The sequence below is a fragment of the Saccoglossus kowalevskii genome, chromosome 15, assembly GCF_978046115.1.
Source record: "Saccoglossus kowalevskii chromosome 15, keSacKowa6.1, whole genome shotgun sequence".
In the NCBI taxonomy this organism is placed as follows: Eukaryota; Metazoa; Hemichordata; class Enteropneusta; family Harrimaniidae; genus Saccoglossus; species Saccoglossus kowalevskii.
Window position 1 is genome coordinate 6,194,452 of NC_140655.1, and position 11,873 is coordinate 6,206,324.

The 11,873-nt window shown below is 37.1% G+C and overlaps 2 protein-coding genes across 3 annotated transcripts in view; both read left to right on the forward strand.

Moving 5' to 3' along the window:
- LOC144350021 (uncharacterized) overlaps positions 1-5,347 on the forward strand; it is a 29,279-nt gene extending 23,932 nt beyond the window's left edge. For both annotated transcript variants that reach the window (XM_085508663.1, XM_085508664.1), the window contains exon 3: positions 2,818-5,347. In XM_085508663.1, coding sequence (XP_085364789.1) covers positions 2,818-3,062 — 245 coding nt within the window. In that variant the 3' untranslated portion in view covers positions 3,063-5,347. The remainder of the gene's footprint in view (positions 1-2,817) is intronic.
- Positions 5,348-6,159: 812 nt separating this feature from the next.
- LOC146733888 (uncharacterized) lies at positions 6,160-7,228 on the forward strand. Its single transcript, XM_085508665.1, has 2 exons — positions 6,160-6,535; positions 6,877-7,228. The coding sequence occupies exons 1-2, from the start codon at positions 6,485-6,487 to the stop codon at positions 7,171-7,173; spliced, it is 348 nt and encodes a 115-aa protein (XP_085364791.1). The 5' UTR covers positions 6,160-6,484; the 3' UTR covers positions 7,174-7,228.
- Positions 7,229-11,873: the final 4,645 nt, after the last annotated feature.

Genomic DNA, 11,873 nt, shown 5'->3' on the forward strand with positions numbered 1-11,873 from the left:
CTCAATTTTGTCAATGCTGCTCTGTTTTCCATTTGTTACTGTTGTTAGATAATTTTCATACTGGCAATTCTTCTTCAGCAGTCTATATGTTCGCAGCTTATTCTTTTGGTTTTTGTTTTTATTATCATCATGCATTTGTTTTTGGCTCTTGTTTTTGAATACTTTTTTGAGTTTAATGCAAATTGTGTTAGACAATATTTAATCATTTGTTTTATACTAGTCAGTAAAATAGGTCTACCTAATTGTAAAATACATGCCAAATTACTGGCCTCACAGTTGTAATAATGTAATAAAATTTTAACCAATAATGTGATAAAAATTCAACTGATAATGTAATAACAAATTACCAGTAATGTAATAAATAAAACCACAAAATAAGACAACAACTTTTACCGATAATGTAATAACAAATTTAGATATTGTAATGCTACACCACTGGTGCAAGCCAAGTGTACTCCTGCCTACCCCCCCCCCTACCCCCCAGTGTTGACTGTTGCAACCTCGCAATACACCTGTCTATCCCAGTGTTGAAGATAATATTTGGTAATCGTAGTCCTAAATAACTATTAAAAATAGCTAGACGTTTCGAGCAATGGCTCTTTATCGATAGCATAGAAGATCGATAAAGAGCCATTGCTCGAAACGTCTAGCTATTTTTAATAGTTATTTAGGACTACGATTACCAAATATTATCTTCAATATATCATACTTATCAGTCCGAGCAGCGTTTATTTATTTATAAACTACCCCCAGTGTTGACTATTACAACCTCACAATACACCTGTCTACCCCAGTGTTGACTGTTGCAACCTCGCAATACACCTGTCTACCCCCAGTGTTGACTGTTGCAACCTCACAATACACCTGTCTACCCCACTGTTGACTGTTACAACCTCACAATACACCTGTCTACCCCCAGTGTTGACTGTTACAATCTTGCAATACACATGTCTACCCCAGTGTTGACTGTTACAACCTCACAATACACCTGTCTACCACCAGTGTTGACTGTTACAACCTCACAATACACCTGTCTACCCCCAGTGTTGACTGTTACAATCTTACAATACACCTGTCTACCCCAGTGTTGACTGTTACAACCTCACAATACACCTGTCTACCCCCAGTGTTGACTGTTACAATCTTGCAATACACCTGTCTACCCCAGTGTTGACTGTTACAACCTCACAATACACCTGTCTACCCCAGTGTTGACTGTTACAACCTCACAATACACCTGTCTACCCCAGTGTTGACTGTTACAATCTTGCAATACACCTGTCTACCCCAGTGTTGACTGTTACAACCTCACAATACACCTGTCTACCACCAATGTTGACTGTTACAACCTCACAATACACCTGTCTACCCCAGTGTTGACTGTTACAACCTCACAATACACCTGTCTACCCCAGTGTTGACTGTTACAACCTCACAATACACCTGTATACCCCAGTGTTGACTGTTACAACCTCACAATACACCTGTCTACCCCAGTGTTGACTGTTACAACCTCACAATACACCTGTCTCCTCCAGTGTTGACTGTTACAACCTCACAATACACCTGTCTACCACCAGTGTTGACTGTTACAACCTCACAATACACCTGTCTACCCCAGTGTTGACTGTTACAACCTCACAATACACCTGTCTACCACCAGTGTTGACTGTTACAACCTCACAATACACCTGTCTACCCCAGTGTTGACTGTTACAACCTCACAATACACCTGTCTCCTCCAGTGTTGACTGTTACAACCTCACAATACATCTGTCTCCTCCATTGTTGACTGTTACAACCTCACAATACACCTGTCTACCACCAGTGTTGACTGTTACAACCTCACAATACACCTGTCTACCCCAGTGTTGACTGTTACAACCTCACAATACACCTGTCTCCTCCAGTGTTGACTGTTACAACCTCACAATACATCTGTCTCCTCCATTGTTGACTGTTACAACCTCACAATACACCTGTCTACCACCAGTGTTGACTGTTACAACCTCACAATACACCTGTCTCCTCCAGTGTTGACTGTTACAACCTCACAATACACCTGTCTACCCCAGTGTTGACTGTTACAACCTCACAATACACCTGTCTACCACCAGTGTTGACTGTTGCAACCTCACAATACACCTGTCTCCTCCAGTGTTGACTGTTACAACCTCACAATACACCTGTCTACCCCAGTGTTGACTGTTACAACCTCACAATACACCTGTCTACCCCAGTGTTGACTGTTACAACCTCACAATACACCTGTCTCCTCCAGTGTTGAGTGTTACAGCCTTGCAATACATCTGTCTACCTTTTGTCTTGACCGTTGTAATCTCGCAATACACCCGATTCATGTCATTTTGTTTTTCACATTTGATTCAAAATGGCCAACTGGTGTTGATTTTTCTTTAATGATTGCTGTTCAGGCTATATCTCTGATATGCCTTGACCAAATATTATATATGTATATATATTGTACATCATTTTGTTGTTTGATGATCAGTGTTAGGATGGCCGAATAACAGTTATTTTAATGTTTAAAATTTGTCAAAATCAAGTATTTCTGCCATTCCGAAACCGAATCTTGCTATATTATCAACAAATGTCATACAAATTTGATACAGATACTGGACATATGGCTTTGATTCATGTTTGTGTCAATAATTGCTATTTTAGTGACATATCTCTGTGATGCCTTGGCTATTTTTAGTCAAACTTTTTTATATTTCATAAACTTGATAACTCTTAGGAACTACTAGGTTGCAATTACTTGTTGAACTTGATTCTACTAGGACTTATTTGATTTTTCAGAGGGTCTGTACATTGTAAAAGGATGTTACCGAAGTACTGAAAATACTGATCTTTGGACCTACAGTGATTGTATTGGAGAGAGAATTGCGTTATTGGCTTACGAATGTAATCTGGAACATGATGGGTGGCGATGTCTTGAATGCTGTACAGAAGATCTTTGCAATGAGAGTGGTGTTTCCATGACAACCTACAGTGTAACAACCCTTCTTTTCAGTTTGGCAGTATATTTAAAACTACATGCATAAATGATGTATCGTTCATGTCAGTTCACATCGTTTGTAAAGTTTATATAAGTTAAGACTACTCTAATTAGTAGCTGTAAGGCTCAGAAGAAAAATTTCTATATATCTGGTTGTCATGCATTTTGAATGATAATTGTATGTGCCTTTCTGTAATTTTTTTCGGCAAAATTTCAGGAAAAATTTGCAAATTTATGACAATTTTAAAATAAAATAAAATTATTTTGGCAAACAAATTGAGCAGAAATTTTCTCATTTTTCATTTTTGCCTAACTATTTAACTAAGTGTTATCTTTTGATAATGCAGACCAAACTTTGGTTTTGCCTTGTATTTAAAATAGTGCCCTTTAGGCTGCTTTTACCGATGCCACTAAATTGAATGCCATCGGGGCAGAAAATTGTTGTCGTGTTGCTAAAAACACGCCTATGCTTCCAGAAGTGTCGGTAAGCCAGGCCCCCTAACTCCACCTCTAAGATATTGTTTAACTGTGCCACACGTTCGTTAAAGTTACTTCGAGCTGCTGTGACGCGAGGGAAAACCTGACACACGATAATGACCTTGACGTTTATGCGATCATGCAAATGACGCACCAAGTTAATTAAACGTGACCCTACATTGGATGCAGACAGTGATGCTAAATCATTTGTACCCAACTATAAAATAACCACGTCTGGGTTGAAATCCTGAACGACGTGTAAATCGAAACGCCGTATCTTTTCCACTATACGCCCTCCGACATCATGTAGTTTTATTTCTGCCGAATTACTCAAATTGAACGAAAGCGGCAAAGCGCGTGCGTTGCGTCCACTTGACATGGACGTACTCAATCGCGCCACAAAAGAATGACCCAAAATTAAAACTTTAGGCTTCATGATGACTTAAACAAATGTGTGAAAGAATGCCTGAAACCTCAACGGTGGAACGATAACCCCAGGTAAACCAGAACTTGCCTTAACAATGTCGAAAATACGGCTAAAATTGTAGAAGAAACAACTGCAAGCCGGCAAGTCGACGGTGTAGTTCAAAAGAGGTAGATCAATGTTGCTGCCCCCCTCTAAGGCACAATTAAACAAGAATGCGCCAGCCATAGAGGGCGCTCTCCAACTGGTATTAAAATACAATTGCATGTATATAAATCTGATTATCTGTCTATAATCTATGCTATATTTATAGACATACTTTATTGTAAATGTGTGGCATGATTTCAATGTGTTTTAATTAAAAAAATTGTATTTTAATTAAAAAAACATCTTTTTAATAGTGTAATTTTCTGCTAGATGATCATTAGGAAATGGTTTAATTTAAAAAAAAGAAATGCACACTGACACACTGAAGATTAAAAGGATTATAGTTGTGTTCACGTTACACAACTAAGATTTGAGCTGATTTAGGCTTATCTAGCATATTTGCATTTCGGATAGACCTAATTACGTCCACGCACAGGGAGGGCCAGTCGCTAGCACGGTTTAAGAGGCGCCAACAGTCGGTGACCTTTGGCAAGCCACTATTTACAAACAAAAATGGATGACACGCGCGAGGTTCTATTTCTGCTGCTGACATGTTTCGTTCTAATTTTGAAGCGACGTGCACAGGAACGCGAGATAAGACGGACCCAACTTACTTGGATGTACAGAAACAGTATACAACGGCGTAACAGAATACAGATGTCGGATAAAAAACTTAATTCCTTTAGTTTTTTTCCAAACCCCCCTACCCCCCCACTGAAACTTAATTGATAAATATTGGTCATGGAGTCAGACTACATTCACCATTAAATACAAATTGATAATTGGACAGTAGTATTGCATAGCAGTTGGCTGTCGGGTGGGTGTAAAAAGATTTTACAAATGCACCTCATTTGACGCACAGATTTACACTCGAACCAAACCATTTTTCTGTTTTTTTTCCCCTTTTCGGTTACTTCTGTCCATGATTGGATAGAAAAAAAACGAACTACAAATACTCTAAGATTTTTTTGACTTCATTAAAAAATAAAATCGTTTTTGTAGGATGGAAACTTTTTGAGGTCAAAACCCCCCACCCCCAAACTAAAGGAAATAAGTTTTTTATCCGACATCAATCTTTTGACGTCGTCCCTTAGCCCGTGCTAAGCGTTCACGCACGTTTTCTTGGCACGGGCTAAGGAATTTGACCTCTTAGCCCGTGCTAAGGAGCTGTGCGCGAACGCAATTAATACGAGAGACTGGCTCTGTTGTATTATTATATTGTAACTCAACTGATCTTTGTTGTTACTACACTTGAATAAACATTTTCAATACATAAATCTCAATTCAATGCTACATGTCAGGTTTTGTCGTTAATTCCCAACCGGTGGAGAAGCAGTTGGAAAGCACTCGTTCTCGTGAAACACCTCCGAGATGAGGGTTCAACTCCTTATGAGCATCTCCAAATCCCTTGGATTTTCACTTTATACTCTGATTGGTTTCCCTTCCCATATCATGATCAAATTCAGAAATGTGTAACTGTGTCGTTTGTTTTGCGCCTTCGTCAGAAATGGACTTGGCTTGTTGATAAGAGAGCGTGTGTTTCAGTAGGTAATTTGAGCACCCTAATAAAATCGAAATACAATGAACAGAAAAACGCTCCAGTCATGACACTGAATTTCTGTCAATACATAGAAGTGGAGACTGATTTTATTTGACACACAGAATATTTATATTTTATAATAATAGAATAAAGTGCTATAACAGGGAAGCAAATAGATATGATTTTATACAATTGTATTAAACAATTGTAGAACTGTGGAAAGTTGGTATCTGACCGAGAGACGAACTTATTTATTTTTGTCTATGCTCATGGAAACATTTTAAAAGGAGGCGCCATTAAAAAGTAAAAAAAATGTTTTTCAGCAGCAGAACACAACATTACCAGCAGTTTCTCTTGTTACAAATAACAGAAAACAGTGAACAGATACAAGACTGAGTGGGCTGGGCTATTCCATTTTTAAAAGAAGCACTATTAAAAAGCGCGGCATTTACTCAGCAGAGTTTGTTTTGTTTAACAATAGAATCCACCAACAGTTGGACTTTATTGTATTACCATAACCAACACTGATTGGACCACGTAGAATTGAATATAAAACATTCGATCACGTGAATTTGGTGCTTATTTGTGAGAACAGTGTAGCACGTTGTTGGGTGAACTCCAGAGATCCGCCAGAATAATTAATCATGTCCGCTCAAGAATTTGCTGCTCCGGAAATTGACTGGGATTTGGAAAACTGGTTGTCCCAAATTGATGTGGACGACGCCGAGGACTTTAAACTGAGCGATATTCAAAAAGAATTCCGTTTTTTTGCCTCCAGTTGACAGCAAACAAGTCACCGAATACCAGCAGACAACCAGACAACTCGCAGCGCTACAAAATGGGGCGTCAAAACATGGAATGAGTGGAAAGAGCAAAGCAGATGACTGATCTCGCTGGGATAAAAGGTTATCATACTGGGCATTCAGGAAAGGTACGTATTAGAATTTGCACTTTAGTAATGCAATGTCGATTTCCCCGCTGACGAGAAATAGTCATAACTTTATGTCGAAAATAATCACTACTCGTTAACTCCATTTTTTCATGCAAACTGTTTGGTGGAATACCATTTAAATATTATATTCACTGGCACGATATGTCGGATTCATTTCACGCGATAAAGATTTAATGCAAACGGCTTTGGCGTGTTTCAAAAAAGCTGAACGATTGAACGTACTATAACAATATATTGATATTTTACATTGCTATGAGGTGGACTGTTACAAGCTATTGTATTTTCATATTGATACATTGTATTTTATTTTAATTAAACAGGTTACACAGGCAACCACGCTGTTCCGGCAAAATTTCGACGAGCAGCTAATAGCAGAAAGAACGGGTCACTCCAGTCTAGCAATTAGAAGCTACAAGCGGACGAGCGACGAGCAGACGAAAGCGGTGTCAGACGCATTGCAGCCACCCAAACCGAAAACTGCGAAAGAAGCGAAAACGCATGACATATCCACCACCCCAACAGACGAGGACAAATATAATACCACTGTCATAACCGATTCTTCCCAAGTGTCCGTGAATTTTGTAAAAGGAAATATGAAACTTGAAATACGTTTTTAAAATGTATCGTATAATCGTCATTGCGTATTTAAATAATTAAATGAAAATTCCACCTTGTTCTTTGTTTTCATTCAGTGGCCACCTGTTATGTTAATCAGCTTTTCACTCCCGTTGTGCTCATGAATATTTAAATTAACCCATTCATTATTAACAGTCCCGGCTTGTTAATCTATTGATAAAACAGTACCGTTAACAAGAATGCATAATTAATTAGGTTGAAACTGTCCGCTAACGAAAGTAAGAAACATAGTTAGAACAATAGGGACGAGACAAAAAGTAGTATAACTTGAATAAGAACTATGGAATCCACCTCGTACGCTAACGCATTTGCACGTTAGCACTTTTGAAAATACAGTACATATTTTTCGGTATTTTTGTTTTCAAGATTTGCAAGTGCTGTCATTTAGCCACTGAAAAATCATTCCATATTATAGCATTTTTCAGAAATCTAAAACTTTAAAAAGTCCGAATTTGAACAAAATTCTGATTGCCTAAATCTTAGGGAAAATACTTCACCCAGTGGAAAAATAACTACAGCAAATTCATCATGGAAAAAATAGCACAAAACTAAAGGAAAGAAGAAAATATTGTGCACAGGTTTGCTGTGATCAACCTCAGAGCTGCTAATGGGTCAACCATAAATGCATGTAAATGCAGTTAGATATACAGATATATTTAAATACGGAAACTATGACATCCATGTCTTGTTGTATATGCTGTGTCACTGCAGTGTAATGAGAGTACACTGTTGTGTATATATATATATATATATATATATATCGAACTAGGCACAAATATAGAGTAGTGTTCCATATGTAACCATAGCAACACTACAAAAGCAAGATTTTCGGGTATTAAACTAAACAATGCTCCATAACATAAATGACAAAGGTTTTGAAATATCAATTATTTTAAAGAATATGACTACCACAACTAATACGACCAGAAAACCTGACATATATCATATCGTGTATAAAAATAGTAAAGTTTAACGTTATTCTGATATTATTTATCATAATATTAAAGACATGTTTTTCACAACAAAGGTTTGTCAATTTCTATCGAAATGCCATGTGTATAGGAGCAGTCAGTACACAATCATTGTGTTGCTGGTGCCAAAAGTTGGCCGCGGCAATGGCCGCCGCTCAAAGGGTTAAAACGATAATCTTCACTCGCATGCCCAAAATTCTACAAATGGTAGGCAGGTAAGGTCGAAAAACTGATTTTTTCCTCCGCTTTGAGCTAGCTTTTTTTACTCTCGTGTGCGAAGCACACAATGGGTCTTTGTGGTTAGTGCATCTGCGTGTGTGTGTGTGTGTGGGGGGGGGGAACAACGTTGTGTCGAATTCAATTTATCTTTACACCGACTTGTGACGACACTATTTTCATAATTGATATTAATATTTAATCGAATTTAAGTCAAGTTTGCGAAGCTTAGGTTTAGTAAAGTGGGATGGTATGGTTCAGTTTATATTTATATTAATATAATTGTACCATACCTTTCTACTAGACTTAAGCTTCGCAAACATGTTCAGTCACGTGATATTCAACTTTTAATTAATTAATTAAAACGCAATTCCACGTTGTATTGCATTTTAATTGAGTTTAATTAAACTTCAATTAAAACGCAACCCTATATAAGAACGCGTTTTAATCGAGTTCATATCGAAACTATATTAAAAGTTAATTCAACTATATTAAAAATTAATCCAATGTGTGTCGTTACAACGATGGTAAGACTTGTATGTGTGTGTGCGTGTCTGTCTGTTCAACTGATAACTCAAAAACCAATTATCATATTTCAATGAAACTTTGTAAATATATACTCTGGGGTAATGTGTAGACCTGTTTTTTTTAATTGAAATCCGTGCATACTGATTACATAATTCACATATTAATTAACCAAATTGAAGTATTTTCATTTGTTTTTCAGATTCCAATGAAACTTGGTATATAGATGTTCTGGCATAATACGCAGTGCTGATTTGCTTTGTTTGAACCACTTACATATTAATCATCTAATTTGCATATTAATTGGCCAGCATTTTCATTTTTTCCTCAAGAACCATTATCAGAATAAAACTTGATACATAGATGCTCTGTTATAATGCACAGTTTGTATTATTTTTGGATGAAGTTCATGTGTATTAATGACCTAATTTGCATAACAATTAGCAAATTTTAAGCATTTTCACTTGTTTCTCAGGTACCATTCAACAGATTTGACTAAAACATGGTACATATATGTTCTTGGATAATGCACAAACCTGATTAGTTTTTGGTTGAGATCCGTGTATATTAATAAACTAATTTGCATATAAATTAGCCAATATTTAACTATTCCACCAATATTCAACCACTTATCAGATTCAATAAAACATGATACGTACACATGTACATGCTTAGGGATAAGCCATATACATGTTAATTTGGGGTTAGATTTTGTGCTTACTAATCACCTAATTTGCATAAATTAACCAATTCATAGGTGCTCCATAGATATCTTGAGTACCAGTGATCAAATTTTAATGACACTGGGTACATAGGTGCTTTTAGATAATCAACAGTTCTGATTACTCCAGGGTTGAAATATATGCATATTAATTACCTGTTATTAGTTTAATGTGTATTTCTTGCTATGCATAACTGTATTGTACTAAGTACTGTTGCAGATAGGGACATAGCAACCGGTGCTTTACTTTTGTTGTATATGTATATGTATATGAAATAATATGTCATCATATATTGTCGTTATTTCATTAAATATTTATAATTGTTAAACCATAGCTGCTTGGAACCACCCTAATCATTTGCTTTATTAGAAGCACTTGCGCTTACTGTAAACATAAAGGACAAAGACAAATCTATGGTCAAAATAAGACATATTACAATGATTTTGCATTGCTTTTTATGTGTAATTAAGATGTGTTCCTAATAGTAAATATTCCTTAGTTGTACTTCATGCCTTCAATACTTTCAGCACAAGGGATTTCTTTCTAAGCTTTTTTTGATTTGTTTTAAGATGACGTTGTTGTACATGTTTTGCTCTGTGTGAGTTTTTTTGTTTTTCTATAGTTTGTTGTTTTCTTTTTTTACCTGATTAATTCTACCTGTATATAATTTGTAACTGCGCTGATTGTTTTTCCAAAACTAAGAGTGTCTAGTACTCTATCGCCATCAAACTAAAATAAAGTAAATACAAAAATTGCTGTATTCATGCCTGGGATCCATGGTAACCGTTGTTTCCCCCCCACAAAAGCTTACAAACAAGTGCATTGTGTGCCATTGTGTTCGCTTGCCATCATAGGATCAAGGTTCCATTCGCCACAATGACTCAACAAGTTACAGTCCGGTTTCATTCACCGTGACCCGACAAAAACATTTAGTATAATAATAGGATTTTTTTATTGTGTTTCGGTGCTGGGCTTTGTTGGAAAATTGGTCATAAAACATTTAAAAGGAAAAACAATCTTTTGTTGTTGCAATATTCGCACGTTATGCGTAGTGACTAGAGTCGGCGTGTGACGTTGTATTTGTGTGCGTAAACTATGTACTACTGTAGCAGTTTAAAGCGTTGACATAAATCTATCACAGATTTGTGTTGTTAGGACTCACAGTCACGGTACTCACGGGGTGAAGGCATCGGTAGTGAAATATGGAAGCGGGAGGGTCGTAACTTCCAAAGCAGCAGAAATGGTAGCAGTCCAATCTTTATAAATAATCTATTGAAGTGAAACAGTCCGATGATCTTGACTTTAAAGGTCGGCAGTCGTCGCGCTGCGCATGCGCAACATTTGTATTGATAATCATTGATTTTCCCACAATCCAATGCGGTATGAGGTTTGATCCGGGCGCGACTTCGACTTCGAATTCGACTCCTTCGATACCATCCAATCACCCAAAAAATACCTAATTAAAACTTGGTAACGTCCCAGTTTGTACTCATTGATCTGCACAACAGTCAAAGTCTCCATCTTTGTTTCAATGAGACCCATATATCTCTCACATGCGTGGTGCGACGACTACCGCCCTTTAACTCTGATATACAAAACAAAAATCTCAGCTGTAATGTCGATAATGACAAGAAAAAAATAGTGCTTTCGGGAACCGTACATGCATTTTATGTTTGGCAAATGTTATGCAAATTAGCCACATTCACCGAATTATTTTGTTTTATTTTGTACTTCCTGTACGTGAATAAACAAATAATCTATCACGATTCTCAATCTACCTATCATTTACGTCACATGACGTGATAGAGGGCGCTAAAAAGGAAAAGGTTTATATAATCATGGAGGTATATAAGGTTTATAACTCCATGATATAGTATAGGTCATGAAGGAGATTTGATGATTTAATGTCCATCAACTTAATACCTCCGAACATTTCATTCACTGCAAAGCCAGCTAGCTACACGCATGAATCCCCATGCTACAAACAACAGTGACCCCAAAATAACTGCCTAATGAAGGGCAGGCAGAGACAAAGATTTTCACATTTCCCCCGTTTTTGAAGTAACTCACTGTTTTATGTGGCTTTTTCTGCTGTTACATATCCATGAACATAATACCTTGTCCGTATGTATATAAACTTTTGTACAAAGTCAGCTTGTGAGGATTGGGGGGGGGGGGCTTAGCACCGTGACTGATCGATGGTTCGTTCACTAGTGGATGTCAGCTTGTGAGCATTGGGGGGGGGGG

Excerpts from the sequence above, each read along its gene's own strand:
- LOC146733888 (XM_085508665.1), top strand. The coding sequence starts at position 6,485 with ATGACTGATCTCGCTGGGATAAAAGGTTATCATACTGGGCATTCAGGA. Across the intron at positions 6,536-6,876 it reads ATACTGGGCATTCAGGAAAG|GTTACACAGGCAACCACGCT; the intron begins GTACGTATTAGA and ends TTAATTAAACAG.